The 18,896-nt window shown below is 38.3% G+C and overlaps 1 protein-coding gene across 10 annotated transcripts in view; it reads left to right on the forward strand.

Annotated features, from left to right (window-relative positions):
- The window catches only part of ZNF143 (zinc finger protein 143), a 60,480-nt gene extending 42,471 nt beyond the window's left edge, over positions 1-18,009 (forward strand). For all 10 annotated transcript variants that reach the window (XM_059931098.1, XM_059931100.1, XM_059931106.1 and 7 more), the window contains 4 exons: positions 2,091-2,239; positions 4,414-4,575; positions 16,023-16,169; positions 17,017-18,009. In XM_059931098.1, the coding sequence (XP_059787081.1) occupies positions 2,091-2,239; positions 4,414-4,575; positions 16,023-16,169; positions 17,017-17,100 (542 nt within the window). In that variant the 3' untranslated portion in view covers positions 17,101-18,009. The remainder of the gene's footprint in view (positions 1-2,090; positions 2,240-4,413; positions 4,576-16,022; positions 16,170-17,016) is intronic.
- Positions 18,010-18,896: the final 887 nt, after the last annotated feature.

Raw genomic sequence — 18,896 nt, forward strand, 5'->3', positions numbered from 1 at the left:
CTGGCCAGCATGGCACTTCTGCCTGGGAAGGTGGTATGAAATGAGACTGCACAGCAAGGCAGGGACAGCCTAGACTATTTGGGTGTATTAAGATGTTGGTCTTAATCATAAGAGTGGTGAAGCACTCCCAGATAACTCTTAGTTGATTCATGTGCTATTCAGTAGTGTTGTCGGAGACAAAAACATTCATTTCAATGAGGATAAACTCTTGGAAAAAATATTTTAGAGAATTAGATTCTATGATTTCAGTTAAATAAATCAGCATAGTTAAATAGGTAAAATGAAGTAGGTTTTTCTAAAACAAAAACATATGTTGTCCTGTTTCATTGAGTACCTCCTAAATGGAGTAAATTTGAAAATTAAAACATCTTTACCCATTCTTAACAACTAGTATTGAAGAGTTGAAAAACATTTAGGTAGGAAAAAAATGATTGGAGAATAAGGAAAAGAACAGATCATTCACTGTCTACTCAAATAATTCCCTGTAGTTCTAATTTGTCTTTTCAGATATCAGTCATGTGATAGTAAGAAAATAACAATTCCTTCACTCTTTTATTTTTTAATTTTTTTTATTTTTGGCCACGCCACGTGGCTTGTGGGATCTTAGTTCCCTGACCAGGGATTGAACCCAGGTCCCTGGTAGTGAGAGCGCCTAACCACTGGACCACCAGGGAATTCCCCAAAATTCCTTCACTCTTGAATGCTATACTGTTTTCTAGCCAAAGCAGTGTAAGTGTGCATGGTTAGATATTACAACAGCTGCTAAATCGTTGCAATTAGAAAGCAGACTTTCATGATGTCAAACTTAGGTTTAAGACTGTTCCTCTTTTAAGCTTCCTCAATCTCTTCCTTAAATGTTGATATTTCAGATTGTCAGAATTTCTTGTGTTCTAGAAGATAATCTATAATATAATAATACACATTTTGTTAAAAAAATTAAAGTAAGATTGTTTTTCTAAGAATAAGGATGGGTTTATGTTCCTTTTCTCCCATATGGTCCCCTAGGTTTTGAACCCATTGGAATAATGGTATAATAATAAATATAATAAATAGCCATGGAACAGAACAAAAAGAAATGAAGTAGTGAGTGTCATAGAGATTACACCATGATGACTATAGCTGTATGAGTGTAGGCGTCAACCATAACTTTGAGAAGTACTCATAAATTAGCATATAAAGTCCTTCTTTGAAGGAAAAAAAAATATTTACCCTTTTTCTGGCATCATGAGAGGTGGAAAGCAATAGAAGAGAGGGATCAATAATCTTCCTGGTTGCCAAGTATGGCAGTAATTGACTATTGAAATTGCTGTTTACTTGCTGGTTCTTTGTGAAATAAAGAAGCGGAGGGGGGCTCCTGTTCTGTTACTACTAAATGGTTAACCTTAACCCAGATAATATGCCATTACGTTGTCTTTACACAATGATGTCACTGTGTACTGATGACTTATAATCAGTCACTTGTGTTAAAAGAGTAAGTAACTTAGTGTTAGTACGTTGTGTTTACATACCATTCTGGTTTTGTGGTTAATGTTCATGAAGGTTGTCTTATCATTTTTAGCAGCTTCTTAAGAGACTGCAAGGACTTAGTGCATACTTGCCATGTTGGAAGGGTTATTTGCCAGTTAGTCTCCCTGTACAGTTCCCCCACTCCCCGCCCCAGCACACATGCATGGTATCACATAATTACTCCAAGTAAGAGAATAAGCAAGGTCTCTCAAAATTAGAACAGTTACACTTTATGTGGAAAAGTTTGGTTTGGTCTGCTTTGATTTGGTTTGGCTTTGCAAAAGAGGAGGTGGAGAAATTGGCAGGAGGTGCTGGAAGCCATTTTCATGGTTTAGAATTTAGGTACTTCCTTGGTGGTCCAATGGTTAAGACTGCACTTCCAATGCAAGGGCCTCGGGTTCAATCCCTAGTCAGGGAACTAAGATCCCACATGCCACATGGCCAAAGAAAAAAAAACATGATTTAGAATTTAATACACATGCCATTTAATTTTTGTCAGTTTTCTCTGTAATATTTAAAATCTCCTCTCTTTTCTAAACAGCTTGGTTGTTTGATCAAATAAATAATTCATTTGTTTTAAACAGGTCAAAGTGAAGATGTTCTTAAAGGGCCCCAGATCACGTATGTTACAGGTGTAGAAGGGGACGATGTTGTGTCTACACAAGTAGCCACAGTAACCCAGTCTGGGTTGAGTCAACAGGTTACTCTCATATCCCAGGACGGGACTCAGCATGTAAGTACCCACCAAAAGTCAAACAAGTTAAATAATATTTCTCTGAGCCTGGGCTTGAAAGGCAGGTTGGGTCCCAATTGAGGAAAGCCTTGAATTTGGGGCACAGAGTTTGGAGTTTAGCTTGTAGGCAGTGCTGGATCTCCTGGAGTCTTTCCAGTAGCCTGTTGAAAGCGACTACATGCAGGGAGATTAGTAAAGAGAGAAGGTTTGTGACTCTCTAGAATTCAAATGGTGTTATGGGTAGTTCAAATGTGAGGTGGTGAAGGTCAGAACCACAGTGAAATTGAGGGCTTGAAAAGTAATAGATCCATGTGAAACCCGATTCAGAGGAGGGATAGGATTGAGAAGTCAGCAGAGGTTTGGCTGAGGTGACAAGGACGTCATTAAAACATCCTGGCAAGTCAGTGATGGGCACATCTGTAAAATTTCCAGAGTGTGACTCTCTCCCTACCTGGAATCATGGGAGTTTACTTAACTAGCTTCACAGAATTAATAGAAGAGGTATCTTGATTTCCCCAGGAAAAGCAATGTAATGGCTGTTGTTCAATAGTCAAACTTGTCATTGTTTTCTAGATGCCACTAGCCTAAAATAATTCAGACTTGATTTCATTTTTAAGCTCTAGCTAAGGTTGTCTTAATAACTGGTGGAAATAGACATATGGGGTTCTTTATCCTTCTATATCTACCTCTTCCATGGAGAACTCTCTTCTTACCTGTCTCTCTCGGACCTTCACCTCCCATGATTAATTTGCCCTTTGTGTTGATAACTGTTAATGTGCTGATGTTAGCTAGAAGGCAGAACGTATTCAGGATAGGAAAATACAAAGCACTTGTACCATCCCATTCATCCCTCTTCCCCTTACTTTTGACATCACTAATTCTACACAGCACTCTTTGTCCACTGATTGGCATATAAGATTTAACATATTTACTAACACAATTTTAATTCAGCATCAACCCTAAGCCTTTTTTAAAAATTAGGTCATCACAGATAGGCTCTGTGGAGGTCATTTGATCTAACCTCCTTCCCTCCTTATGCTGGAGAAATTCCCTCTACAGCAGCCCCCATATAGATGAGGCAGTTTCTCTCTTAAGAGACCGTCTATTCCATTGCTGGATAATTTGAGGGTTTATCAGACTGGAACCTACCACTGTGTCATCCACTCCTGGCTTTTCTCTGACCATATAGAATGAGTCTAATCCCTCTTCATATGTTTTAAAGCAGCTATTTTCCCCATCCCAATGTTGTATTTTCTCTAGATATAACCTTCCCATTTGCTTTAGGGATTTCTATTCCATTCCTTTGGTCAATTAAAAAACAAACATTTATTGAACCCAATGACAGATATTTTGGTAAAGTTAGTGTGGGGAGTACTGGAAGGGGGGGTATCGTAGTCTAGTAGGAGAGGGACGTTCCTAAAATGAACAATAATTTCTCATAATGATGGGTATATAATCGACAGGTATGTAAAGTGTTGTGGCAACCTGGAGGAAGGAGTAAATGATGCTTCCTGAAGGAATCTTGGAGGCCCTTGTAGAGAATGGCCATTCAGCTGGATCTTGAAGAATTTTTATGAGTTAGCCAGGCAGAGAGTGAAGGAAAGGGCAAAGTCACAAAAATATAACAGAATATGACATTCCTGGGGATGCAAATGATTTGTTGTGGCTGGAGTGCCAGATTTGTGTGTTGGTTTGGAAGTAGTGAAAGATGAGTCTGGAGAAGCTGTTAAGGCCAGATGATGAAAGGTCATGAGTGCCATGTAAGAAGTCTGAACTGTAGTGATGGGGAGTCACTGGGGATTTGAGCAGGGAGCATAATGAAATTTGTTTGTTTTTTAGAAAGGTGACAAGGTAGAGGATGATTAGGGACAGGTTAGACTAGGTATTTGGAAAGACATTGTATTGCAGAAAATTAGATGAGAGAAAAATAAGGGTCTAAATTGGCAGTAGAGATGGAGAGGAGTAAATGCATTTAAGGAATATTCAGTTTTTCCAATAAAGATATTAAAAAAAAAAAAAAAAGGAATATGCAGTTTTTCTGATGACCTCTTTCCATTGTAAAATGCTTATTTGCTCCCAGAGTAGACTTATACAAGGATTAGGCCTAGCCTTTAATAAAGACTGCCAGATAAAACAAGAAACATTGCCTGATTGTAAAATGCATTGTATTGCAGGTCAACATATCTCAAGCTGACATGCAGGCCATTGGCAATACCATCACAATGGTAACACAGGACGGAACGCCCATCACAGTACCTGCTCATGATGCAGTCATCTCCTCAGCAGGAACACACTCTGTTGCTATGGTTACCGCCGAGGGTACAGAAGGGCAGCAGGTAATTGCTTTTTTCGTTTATATCAGTCAATACATATATCAATATCAAAACCGTTACATAGATGTACAGTGTGATATAGTGGTTAAGCACACAAACCTCAGATTGAATCCCAGTTTTACAACTTCTTAGCTACATAACCCTCTGAGTCTCAGTTTTTCCTCATCTGTAAAATAGGAGTGATTATTGCATCTACCCCATGAGGTTAATAGAAGGATTAAGCAAGATAATGCATATAAAGTAGTCAGCCCAAGTATATATTAAGTGTTCATTAATGGTTGCTCTTCCTATCATCATTATCATCATCAGATACTTAGAAAAAAAATTCATTTGCAAAATTTAATTTTTTGAATATGTAATATATTCATATAATTCAAAAATCAAAAAGTATATACAGATATGCAGTGAAAAGTCTTCTTTCCACCCCTGCCCCCATAGATATAATCCACTTTTATCAGTTTCTTGCATAATTTTCCCAACAACTCATTAAGCATATACAAACAAATACAAATAAATAGTCATCTTCCCCCCCTTCCCTTTTTATGGTAGTAAATTCTATACTCGTCTTCACCTTTTTTCTTTTTTAACCTTAATAATACATCTAGAAAATCTTTCTATTTCATTATAGAGAGAGTTTCCTCTTTTTTTTTTCCTGCTGTGCAGCATGGCTTGAGGGATCTTAGTTATCTTAGTTCTCCAACTAGGGATCGAACCCGGGCCCCAGCAGTGAAAGCACCGAGTCCTAACCACTGGACTACCAGGGAATTACCTCCTCATTCTTTTTTTAAGCTATATCATATTCCACTGTATCGGACATGCCATAATTTATTTAAAGTATTTTGCTGTTTCAAACAACACATAACCTTGTGCACACGTGATTTTGCATGTGTGTGAGTACATCTGCTACTAGATAAATCCCTAGAGTGGAATTGCTGGGTGAAAAGACATATGCATTGGTAATTGTTATAGATATTCCCAGACTTCCCTTCTAGGGTTGTACCCATCTACATTCCTAGCTGCAGCCTTTGAGAGTGCCTCCTCCCCTTCTGATAGTCAACATAGTGGTAAAACCTTTGGATTTTTGCCAATCTAATGTATCTCTTTGTAGTTTAATTTTTCATTTCTTTTAAAATAAATGATATTGGTTAATAACATTTAAAAACTCTTCTTGTGCTATGCTGAAGGCAGTGTGGGGTTTCACTGCAGCTACCTTACCCTGTTCAGTGAAAAAGTCTGTCAATTAGTAGCTGTCATTCTTCCTAAATTCAGTTATAGATTCAATACCATCACAATAAAAATTCCAGCAGGCATTTTTGAAGATACAGATAATCCAATTCTAAAATTTACATGAAAATACGAAGGACCTAAAATAGCCAAAACAGTCCTGAAAAAAGGAACAAAATTGAAGGTTTTCTACACCTTGAAATACAAAACTCAGAATCATAAAGCTTCTAGAAGAAAAGTGAATGTTTTTGCAACCTTAAGGTAAAGATTTCTTGGACAGGGTACAAAATGCACTAATAATAAAATTTTTTCTTTTCTGATAAATTGGACTTCTTCAAAATTAGTTCTGCTCACCAAAAGACAATGTGTAGTAAAAGATTAGATAAGCCCCAAACTGGGAAAAAGATATTCACACTATATCTGACAGTGGACTTGTATTGAAAATATATGACAAACTTCTATAAATCAACAGTAAAAAGGTGAACAACCCATTAAAAATGAGCAAATCATCTGATTGCTTATTTGAACAGACCCCTCACAAAAAAAGGTACATGAAAGGCAATAACACAAAAAAGTGCTCAACATCTTTAATCATCAAAGAAATGCAAGTTAAAATCACAAAGAGATACCATTTCAGACACAGGGAAATGGCTAAAATAAAAAAGACAAACAAAACCAAATGTTGGCAAAGATATGAAGCAACTAGGACATTCAACACACTAGTGAGTATAAAATGTTACAACCACTTTGAAGAACTGTTTGGCAGTTTCTTATGAAGTCGAACATACCTCTACTCTATGACTCAGCAATTCCATCTAGAATATATACCATATGATTCCACTTACAAGAAATCCAAGAACAGACAAGACGATCCATGGTGATAGAAATCAGAAAGTGCTGCTTGGCTGGGGAGGAAATTGATGGAATGAAATATGAAGGAACTGTTCTACATCTTGTTTTAAGTGGTGGTTTCACAGTTGTATCTAACTGTCAAAACTCAACAGAACACCTAAGATCCATGCATTTTTATTGTTTCTAATTTTACCTTATGCCAAAACAAACAAACAAAAAACGCAACCACTAGCTTTCAGGCTGTCTTATGGAATGGTCCCACCTAATCAGTTTGCAGTCATTTCCGTGGCTTTAGGATTCCTGGATGGGTTTATAGCCAAGCTTGGGTAAATACACCTTGTACAGTTGCAGGTCTGGAAAGATAGTGACCCTAAAGCACACATTCTCATGTAGCTTATCTGTAGCCTGTGAGCTAGAAAAGTTCTCAAGAGAGAAGGCTTTGAGAGCTAGAATGAAGCCAGGCAGCTTCCAGCAACTAGAGATATGACAACAGGGATGGGGTTTCACTTGCGGACCTGCTGCTGCTACTGCTCCTTCTGCTGTTAACTACATGTAGGCCATCGGGCAAACGTTGGCTAGCCACTGGGGTGTTTGGACCCACCTGTGAATTATCTGTAACACTTAAATTGGTTGTAACCATTTCTTTACATGTATGGGAAGAAAGTAGTCAGTCCTTCCCTAAGTCTTTTTTTTTTTTTTTTTGGTCATTAAGGTAATTGCATTTCTGAGACTGATTTTTCCAGGTGCCTTTGGAAGCCTAGTTAGGTATAGACTAAAGAGTCAGTGCTTTCCATCTATTTTAGTTAGTTAATTTCAGATTACAAAAGTAATACATATTCCCAATGGAATAAAATAGAGAATCTAGAAATAAACCCTCACATATATAGTCAACTAAATTTTGACAGTCAGAATTTGATCATTCAGTGGGAAAGGGCTTTTCATTTGTCTTTTTAACAAATGGTGCTGGGAAACCTGTATATCCACATGCGAAAAAATGAAGTTGGACCCTTATCTTATACCATATATAAAAATTAGCTCAAGATGGATTAAAGACCTAAACTTAAGAGCTAAAACTATGAAACTCTTAGAATAAAACATAGGTGAAAATCTTCATGATCTTATTTCTTATGTATGACACCAAATGCACAGGCAATGAAAGAAAAAATAGATAAATTGGATTAGGAGATTAGTTCTTACATATGACACCAAAATGATAAGTGATGAAAGAAAAAAATTAATTGAACTTCTTCAAAATTAAAAACACTCAGAAGTTCCCTGGTGGCCTAGTGGTTAGGATTCCAGGCTTTTACTGCCGTCGCCCGGGTTCAATCCATGGTCAGGGAACTGAAATCCCACAAGCCACGAGGAATGGCCAAAAAAAAAAAAATTAAAAACACTTGTGGAAAAAAAAAAAAAACACTTGTGCATCAAAAGCCACTACCAAGAAAGTGAAAAGACAATCTACAGAATGAGGGAAAATATTTGCAAATCATATATCTAATAAGGGATTAATATCTAGAATATATATATATATTTTTTAAGATTTTTTTTTTTTAAGTATTTGTTTTTATTTATTTATTTATGGCTGTGTTGGGTCTTCGTTTCTGTGCGAGGGCTTTCTCTAGTTGTGGCAAGCAGGGGCCACTCTTCATCGCGGTGCGCGGGCCTCTCACTATCGCGGCCTCTCTCGTTGCGGAGCACAGGCTCCAGGTGCGCAGGCTCAGCAATTGTGGCTCACGGGCCCAGCCGCTCCGCGGCACGTGGGATCTTCCCAGACCAGGGCTTGAACCCGTATCCCCTTCATTGGCAGGCAGATTCTCAACCACTGCGCCACCAGGGAAGCCCAAGATTTTTTTGATGTGGACCATTTTTAAAGTCTTTATTGAACTTGTTACAATATTGCTTCTGTTTTCTGTTTTGGTTTTTTGGCGGAGAGGACTGTGGGATCTTAGCTCCCCGACCAGGGATCGAACCCTTACCCCCTGCATTGGAAGGCGAAGTCTTAACCACTGGACTGCCAGGGAAGTCCCTAGAATATATTTTAAAATAATATTATGAGGGGAAAATTATCTAGACTATATAAAGAATTCCTATAACTCAACAAGAAAAAAGCATGCAAACCAATTTAAAAATGAGTGAAGGGGACTTCCCTGGTGGCGCAGTGGTTAAGAATCTGCCTGCCAATGCAGGGAACACAGGTTCGAGCCCTGGTCCGGGAAGATCCCACATGCCGCGGAGCAACTAAGTCTGTGCACCACAACTACTGAGCCTGTGCTCTAGAGCCCGCGAGCCACAACTACTGAGCCCGCGTGCCACAACTACTGAAGTCCGCACGCCTACAGCCCATGCTCCACAACAAGAGAAGCCACCACAATGAGAAGCCCGCACACTGCAACGAAGAGTAGCCCCTGCCTGCCGCAACTAGAGAAAGCCCAAGTGCAGCAGCAAGACCCAATGCGGCCAAAATTAAATAAATTAAAAAAAAACAAATGAGTGAAGGACTTGAATAGACATTTCTCCAAGAAGATTTACAGATGGTCAATTAGCACATGAAAAGATATTCAACATCATTATCATTAGGGAAGTACAAATAAAAACCACAATGAGATCCCACTTCACCTACATTAGGATGACCGTTATCCAAAAAACAGAAAATAACAAGTTTTGGGGATGATGTGGAGAAATTGAAACTCTTGTGCATTGCTCATGGGAATGTAAAATGGTGCAGCTGCTGTGGAAAACAGTGTGGCAGTTCCTTAAAAAGTTGAACATAGAATTACATATGATCCAGTAATTCCACTTAAAGGTATCTACCCAAAAGAATTTGAAAATAGAGACTCAAACTAAAAATCAGCTATTTACCTTGATGTTAAAATAACCAGTCTCAACATTTAAGACTATTTACTTCATCTTTTTTTCTGTGTGTGTGCGTATGTGAACAAAGTTAGGATTATAATACAATTTTGTATGCTTGTCATCCACTTAACACTACATCCTGAGTACTTTCTCATATCAATCAAATGTTCTTTTTTTAATATTTTATTTATTTATATTTGGTTGTGCCGGGTCTTAGTTGCGGCAGGTGGGCTCCTTAGTTGTGGCTCGCCTTTTCCTTAGTTGCGGCTCACAGGCTTCTTAGTTGCGGCATGCATGTGGGATCTAGTTCCCTGACCAGGGGTTGAACCCGGGCCCCCTGCATTGGGAGCTTGGAGTCTTAACCACTGTGACACCAGGGAAGTCCCTAAACGTTCTTTTAAAAGGATTTTTAATATTTACAAAATAATCCATAAAATGGATATGCATATAACATATTAACTCATTCCACATTCATAAATTGTGCAAGCCTCTGATTATTTTCATAGGAAACAAATTCTAGACATGGAATTATTAGATTAATGGTATGAACTATTTTAAGCTTCTTGCTACATATTGCCAAATTATTTTCTGGAAAGTTTTAGCAATCATGCCATGGATCTAAAAGTGTTCTTGTTTTCACTGTATTCTCACTAGCATTAGGATTTTTTTTTTATATTTGCATAATTCACAAGCCAAGGATAAATTATATTTTTACTTTCATTTGTTTGGTGAGGTTGAACATGTTTTTCATATTAGCCTGCAATCTGTTTTTTCTTCATTGAGGTAAAATTTACATACAGTGAAATGCACAGGGTTTTTGTTTGTTTGTTTGTTTTTTGGGTTTTTTTGGCCACAGCGCGCTGTTTGTGGGATCTTAGTTCCCCAACCAAGGATTAAATCCGGGCCCCTGGCAGTGGAAGCACAGAGTCCTAACCACTGGATTGCCAGGGAATTCCCTGCACAGATCTTAAGTTTACAGTTCAGTGAGTTATTAAACATACACACCCATCCCATCCCAAACAAGATCTAGAACATTTCTGTCGCCCCAGAAAGTTCTCTTGAGACCCCTTCCAGTCAGTCTCCACCTAGTTATTCTGATTGTATTATTTTGTTTGTTCTTAAACTTTGCAAAGTGGAGCCAGAGTATGAACTCTTCTGTTTTTGGGTTTTTTCTTTTAACATAATATTTTGGAGATTTATCCATGTTCTTGTTTATAACATCAGTTCATTGTTTTTTATTGCTGATCAGTATTCTGTGGTAGGAATATATCACAATTTGTTGATAGATTCTCCCCTTAATGAACATTTGGGATGCTTCCAGTTTTTGATTATTGTGAATAAGGTGGCGGTGAAAATTCTAGTACAAGTATATTTGTAGACATATGGTCTCATTCTCTTAGATAAACACCTGTTAGTGGAATTGCTGGGCCATGGGGTAGAGGTATATTTAACTTTATATGAAAGTGCCAAACAGTCCTCCAAAGTGGTTTGACCATCATACACTCCCACTAGCAATGTATAAGACTTCTGTTTGGGACTTCCCTGGTGGCGCAGTGGTTGAGAATCTGCCTGCCAATGCAGGGCACACGGGTTCGAGCCCTGGTCCGGGAAGATCCCACATGCCATGGAGCAACTAAGCCCGTGCACCACAACTACTGAGTCTGCGCTCTACAGCCTGCAAGCCACAACTACTGAGCCCGCGTGCCACAACTACTGAAGCCTGCGCGCCTAGAGCCCGAGCTCTGCAACAAGAGAAGCCACTGCAATGAGAAGCCCACGCACCACTACGAAGAGTAGCCCCCGCTCGCCGCAACTAGAGAAAGCTTGTGCGCAGCCATGAAGACCCAACATCGAAGACCCAATGCAGCCAAAAATAAATAAACAAATAAATAAATAAATAAATTTATTAAAAAAAAAAGACTTCTGTTTGTTTCACAACATCAACATCTTGTGTTGTTACTTTAAAAAATTTTAGCCATTCTAGTGGATGTGAAATGATATATCATTGTGGTTTTAATTTGCATGAAGGTTGCTTAATTTCTTAATATCTGGTACTTCTCTAGATACCTGTTGTTCTTTTTTTTTTTAATAAGAAAATGTGTTTTTTTTAAAAATAAATTTATTTTATTATTTATTTTTGGCTGCATTGGGTCTTCGTTGCTGTACACGGGCTCTTTAGTTGTGGCGAGCAGGGGCTCCTCTTCCTTGGGGCGCGCGGGCTTCTCATTGTGGTGGCTTCTCTTGTTGTGGAGCACAGGCTCTAGGCATGCAGGCTTCAGTAGTTGTGGCACGCAGGCTTAGTAGTTGTGGCTAGTGGGCTTAGTTGCACCACGGCACATGGGATCTTCCCGGATCAGGACTCAAACCCGTGTCCCCTGCTTTGGCAGGCGGATTCCTAACCACTGTGCCACCAGGGAATTCCAAGATACCTGTTGTTCTTGATTTTTAATTTAAATCTGTTATGGACAGAGAACATATTCTGTAAGATTTCATTATTTTGAAATTTGAGACTTGTTTTCCCTGTCTTTCATTGATTTCCCATTGTATTCCATATGTATTTGAAAAGAATGTGTGTTCTGCACTTGTTGGGTGTAGCATACTACACATTAGGTTAAGGTGGTTGATAGTGTTGTTCAAATATTCTATACCTTATTAATCATTTCTATATTTGTTCTACTAGTTACTAAGAAAAAGGAATTAATATCTCCAACTATGATTGTGGATTTGTATTTCTCCCTTTTAGTTGTTAGGGGTTTTTTTACTTCCAGTATTTTAAATCTCTGTTATTAGGTGCATACATATTTCATTTTAATTTCTCAAATAACTTCCTAATAATACCCTTCTGTGTTACTTTTTTGTGGTTGCTCCAGGGATTAAAATGTGCATCCTTAAGGTATTGAAGTCTACTTAGACTTAACATTGTACTACTTTACATGAAATCTAAGAACCTTGCAACAGTATATTTTCATTCATGCCCCTACTCTTTGTGCTGCTGTGATATATTTTACATTTACATGTTATAACCCCGACAATGCAACATTATATTTTAGCATTAAACAGTTAATCTTTTAAGTAAGTTATAGGACGACAGGAAACATAATATTTTATACTTACCCACTAATTTATCATTTCTAGTGCCTTTTATTCCTTTCTGTAGATTTGAGTTTCCATATGGAATCATCCCTTTTGTCTGAAGGATATGCTTCAGCATTATTTGTAGTGCAGATCTACAGTGACAAATTCTGTTTTTGTTTATTTGAAAATATATTATTTCACCCTTCTTTTTGAAACATTTTTGTTTTGAAGGATATTTTTGCTAGATATGGAATTTTTGGTTGGCAGTTAATTTTTTTCTTTCAGCACTTTAAATTGTCTCTGTCCTTCATTGTTTCTGATGAGAAATCAGCCATCTTCATATCATTGTTCCCCTGTATATAATATATCAGTTTTCCTCTGGCTATTTTCTAGATTTTTTTAGCAATGTGATTATGGTGTGATCTTCTTTGTATTTATCTACTAGGTTTCTTATATATAATTATAAGACAATATATATAATATTATAAAACATTATATAATAATTTTGGGGGGCTATTTCTTTCTTACCGGATTTAGGAAAAGTCTGGCCATGATTTCATCAAAAGTTTTTATTCTGCCTCATTCTGTTTCTCTTTTCCTTCTGGGTCTCTGATTACATGTATATGAACTTGGTGTTGTCCCACAAGTTGCTGGGGAGCCATTCTTTTTTTTTTTTTTAATCTTTTTTCTTGGTTCTTCAGATGGATAATTCCTATTGATATTAGAGTTCACTGACCTTTTCTTTTGACATCATCATCTTCTATTAGGCCCATTCAGATAATTTTAGATATTCTCATTTTCGATTGTAGAATTTACTTTTTTTTTTATAGTTTTCATTTATTTACTGAGATTTCCTCTTGTGTGCATTCCATAAGCCTTTTAACATATTTATAATAACTGTGTTAAAGTCCCTGTTTGCTAACTCTAACGTTTTGGTCATCTCATGGTCCGTTTCTACTGACTTCATTTTCTCTTGACTCTGGGTTACATTTTCCTCTTCTTATGTGTTGTAATTTTTTAATTGTATTCTGGACATTATGGATGATACATTATAGAGATTCTTCATTTTGTTATATTTCTCTGAAGAATGTTGATTTTGCTTTGTCAGGTAGTTAAGTTACTTGTAGAGGCTGGGTTTTATACTTTATTAAAGTAGTTCTGTTTTAGTTTTGCCATTTAGTCTCAGGGTGAATCTTCAGTCCTGGGATACAATCTTTACTCCTAAAGTGTGGCTCTTAGGGTTTCAATGGAAAGCCTGAGGTATTTTCCAAACCCCTCTAACTTGATGGGATTGAAATTCTAAATCCTGTCTGTCCTGTGGTATTGCTGAAATCTCTTCTCAGCTTTTCAGCCTTCTAGCTGCTGCTTTCTACCGGATTTATTTGAACCTCCCCAACACGTTTGCAGTTCTGAGGTCTTAAAGAATTGAGGGGAGTTTATACACAGGTTTGGGAGCCCCCCCCTCCCTCTGGTTTTCTCCTTTCTAGGATATCCCTCTCAATACATAGCCATTCTGGCAGCCATAGACTCCATTATCTGATACCTTAAGTTGCCCTGTGCTGCTCAGACTGGTGAGTGCCCTCAGTGGAAAAGCTATTTAAACATAGATGTGACCCAGTGTGGTTCCCTTCTTTTGAGAATCCCCTCCGTTTCCTGCCTGCTTTTCGTCATTCACCACTGCCTTCAAATGGTTGCTTTTTCATATTTTTTTCCACACTTTATGATTGTTATCTGCAGGAAGGGTTAGTCCAATATAAGCTACTCCCCCACTGCCATACTGAAATCTGTTGCTGGACTATGGAACATTACTGGAATTGATCCAAGCTAAATATCTATTAGCTCTAAAATCTAGCATTTTTAATGGATTAATGGCCAAGTAAAATAGTAGTTTCAGTTTTTAACTTATTCTTTCTCTGAGTTTGGCTGGACAAAATTCTTAAATATCATATAACAGAAGTAATTGATGCCATTTTCTTTGTTATCCACATAGCAAAAGCTATATTTGTGGTTTAAGAGCCACAAAAGCACTTTTAACCACTTTGACTAGATGCTTCAGGAACAAGATGGAAAGATTCCATGGAATCTAAAAGAGGAAGTGAGTATAACAAGATGTGTTGCTTGGAATTCCCTGGCGGTCCAGTGGTTAGGACTCTGCGCTTCCACTGCAGGGGTCATGGGTTCGATCCCTGGTCAGAACTAAGATCCCTCAGGCCATGGTGAGGCCCCCCCCCACAAAAAAAAAAAAGATAGTTGCTATTTTGTCAGTAATGCTACTGGTACTTTGTCTTCCTAGTTAATGGAAATCTTTTTTTTTTGTTGTTTTTTTTGGCCGCACCATGCAGCTTGCCGGGATCTTAGTTCCCTGGCCAGGGATTGAACCTGGGCCCTTGGCAGTGAAAGCACCGAGTCCTAACCACTGGACCGCCAGGGAATTCCCAATGGAAATCTAATTTTATTTTTATTTTTTATTCTTTTGTCTTATTTTTTATTTTTAAAAATTTTAATTGTTTTTTATTATTTTTTAATTTTTTAATTTTTAATTTTTTTATGGAAATCTAATTTTTTTTAAAATAAATTTATTTATTTATTTTTGGCTGCGTTATGTCTTCGTTGCTGCACGCGGGCTTTCTCTAGTTGCAGTGAACGGGGGCTGCTCCTCATTGCAGTGTGTGGGCCTCTCACTGCTGTGGCCTCTCCCGTCGCGGAACATGGGCTCTAGGCAGGCGGGCTTCAGTAGTTGCGGTGCACGGGCTTAGCCGCTCCGCGGCATGTGGGATCATCCCAGACCAGGGATCGAACCCGTGTCCCCCGCATTGGCAGGCGGATTCCCAACCACTGCGCCACCAGGGAAGTCCGGAAATCTAATTTTAAATGCAACAGGTAAACAGGAGAAAATAGTATATCTACCAATGATCCAAACTCGGGAATAAATAGACATTTGAGGTGTGAATTAGTCCACGTGTGTAACTTCCCAGGCAGCCGCTTAGGGATAATAGAATCTAGGCACAGTCATGTCTCTCCTGGTTAATGGAGCCTGACATAGCGAATCCACTTTTTCAGTGTCCTCTACCCTGTTTTGCCATTGGCTCACTTCATAACCTTAGATACGTCCCTTCTATCTGAGCCTCAACTTGCTCAAATAAAAAAGAGGAGTCCATGGGAATTCCCTGGTGGTCCAATGGTTAGGACTGCCGCTTCTCACTGCCAAGGGCCCGGGTTCAATCCCTGGTCGGAGAACTAAAATCCCACAAGCTGCGTGGCACAGCCAAAAAAAAAAAAAGAGTCCGGAATAGACAGTATGTAAGGTCTTTTCCAGCTTTAGGCTTCTACAAGTGTATGGTCAGAAGGGAGGTTTTCCTTTTGAATTTGAAGACAGTCCCTTGTGTTAAATGGATTTTAACCTATTTAAATCATAGTTTTAATTTTTCTGTGTATTTTTTAAGGTTGCAATTGTGGCTCAGGACTTGGCAGCATTCCATACTGCATCATCAGAAATGGGGCACCAACAGCATAGCCATCACTTAGTAACCACAGAAACCAGACCTTTGACCTTAGTGGCAACATCCAACGGCACCCAGATTGCAGTTCAGGTGGGTACAATGGCAACTGTCCTCCATTGACAGCAGTGCCGCTCAGCTCTCAGCCTTGTACACTCTGCTTTATGCGTAACCTTCACAGAGGCAGGGCACAGAATCATCTGTATTACTTAGCCACATTAAGGAAATTGCTGTGTTTGAAGTAGACTCAAAGAGACTAAAACTTTGTTTTCTACCATCCTTGTATATTCTAGGGGAATTTATAACAAGAAAAATAAAGCTCCTGGTATATATATATACCTGTGTGTACCTGGCCAGCCATCTTTACTCTCAGAATAAAAGTCTAATTAGGCAGGACTCTATAAAGCACTTAAGAGTTATTCCTTGGAAATGAACCTCCTGTAAACATAGACCCCAAGTTAGTCCTCTGAGAATCACTGCACAGCTGTATTTTATGGTGGGGAATGTCAGAAGACTGTGAAGAACACATTGTCTGGGAAGTCACTGCATTCAGGCAGAGAATCTAGAATGCTAGGTGTAGATTACCTTTCCTTGGGAAGATTTTTTTTTTAATGTATTTACTTGGAAAAGGGTTAGAACATACTCAGGAAAATGCCAGCTGGTTTTAATTTAGTTTATGGGCATAAAAGCTAAAGGCTCAGGAAGCTCTCTATCTCCACTGGAAAAGATGAGCATCTTTTGTTCCTTGCATGTGTGAAGGTTTATCAAAATCCTAAATAAAGAAACTGTATCCCTGGCAGGAATTTGTTTTTATGTTTTGTGGATCAGCAGTAGTACCTTAACAAGCCCAGGTGTCAGAGTTACAGAGAGAAATTTTACTTCTGGTATGTTATATTTCTTTGGCATCTTGACTGCGGTTTTGTGTATGTTCCTGTTTCAGCTTGGAGAACAGCCATCTCTGGAAGAAGCCATCAGAATAGCATCCAGGATCCAACAAGGAGAAACGCCAGGGTTGGATGATTAATCCTCAGAACAATGGAGCAATAAAGCAAGAGGAGCCTTTCATCTTCAGGCAGCAGAGATCCATGAAGCCCGGGCCCAGGAGAATTAGAAATTTTCCATTCCTGAAACACTGTACACATTTTTATGCAAGAGTGGAGAACATTTTATTCTTGACACTTTTGTGTATATAACCCTTGGAATAGATTTCCCAAACTGATTCATTGTGTACAAGGAAGTATGAAATTAGGGCAATACAGTAAATTTTTATGTTACTCTTTTATCAGATTGCAAAATCCTAGAGTCTACATGCAAGACCAGTGAAGTCTTATGGAGTCTTATGATAGATTTTTAACTTACTGTGAAAAATTAAAGGCTGTATCTAAAATGTCAAAGGTTCTATACATCAAACAATCATAATTCCAAAAGCCATCATGGATAATAAAGGATGTAAAGCCTTCACATATTTCCCTCAGCTAGTAGAGTGTCTGCAGTTTTTGTTCTACTGTATACTTGTCCATTTTTATTTGTATCTCACGGTTTGAAGACTATTCACTATAGTTTTCCATCCCTGTTAAATACCAGCTCTTCAAGCTGAAGTGCTAATTGTATTAGCATTACATTGGATTATGTATAAAATTACAAAGTTTGGTTATTTAAAATTAAAAAGTTAAATCCAGTACTTTGGTTTTGTTAAAGATTTTCCTTAGTGTTCAGTTTCTTGTTACTGTTTTTTTAAAATACTGAACTATCAAAGTTTGACCACAGGCTGGAGCCCGGGATAATAGTGCTGTAATTGGAAATGGCTTTACTCTGAAAATTAGGTTAGTGGGTTGGTGTAAATTATTTATTTTTGCTTATGTACTTTTGTTTTAAAGCTTATTTACCCTAAAGTTTATTATTAATTTTGAATACAGCAATTTTTTAAATGTTACCTTTATATTTGTTTCATTAAATTGGTATGGAGGTGGGGGGAAGTGTTGTAGAAAATACCACGAACATAATAAAATACAACACATATATTGAGAGTATATTGTGTATCAAGCACAAAATAAGTACTTTTCCATACATTTTTATCTACTCATAACAATTTTGTGAGATATGTGGGATTTACTACTCCTGTTTGTACATAAGGAAGCTGAAGGTCCAAAGAGGTTAAGTGTCTACCCAGGCCTTACAGCTGTGGTGAGGCAGGCAAAGACTTAAGAACCCAGACTTTCTGACTCCCAAGTCCAGGGTGTTTTTTCACCACACCACAACTGCCTTCTCAGATGATAACCTGTGGCAGAGATTATCAAGATGAGCTATGGTGATCTCGATTGCCCAATGACCTGAGCACCTGAAAAACCATCTCTAATGTTGGAAAATCAGTGTAGGCTCTACCAAGGTCCAAAAAAAGGGGGGGAGGGTGTGTGAGGGTTGTCCTGCAACAATCACTTCTTTGCTGTTGTTCACCATGCTTTGTTTGCCAGGGAGCTGAAACGTGGCTGTTTTTCATTTCAAGCCTTACAGTAAAAAGGAAAAAATGTTGTGCTGTTTTATTTAATATAAATGTTATCTTTGATCAGGTTGTTTGAAGTCTTGCTAAAAAGGGTCATGATTTAGTCATTTGAAATGGGAAACCCTTCAGGGTTGGGCGGGGGGATTGGCTGCTTTCCCTTCAAAGCTCTTCATAGATAGATAACGTTAGAAAAGGTCTCAGTCACCCACAGTCTCAGTCTCCATTCTTGACAGAGACATTTAAACACACCCATAACTCCCAGCTGAGGCTCAGAAAGGGGCCAGCATGGGGGGATAAGAGGAAGCACAGAATCTCAGACT

Source organism: Balaenoptera ricei, chromosome 8, assembly GCF_028023285.1.
Source record: "Balaenoptera ricei isolate mBalRic1 chromosome 8, mBalRic1.hap2, whole genome shotgun sequence".
Taxonomy (NCBI): domain Eukaryota; kingdom Metazoa; phylum Chordata; class Mammalia; order Artiodactyla; family Balaenopteridae; genus Balaenoptera; species Balaenoptera ricei.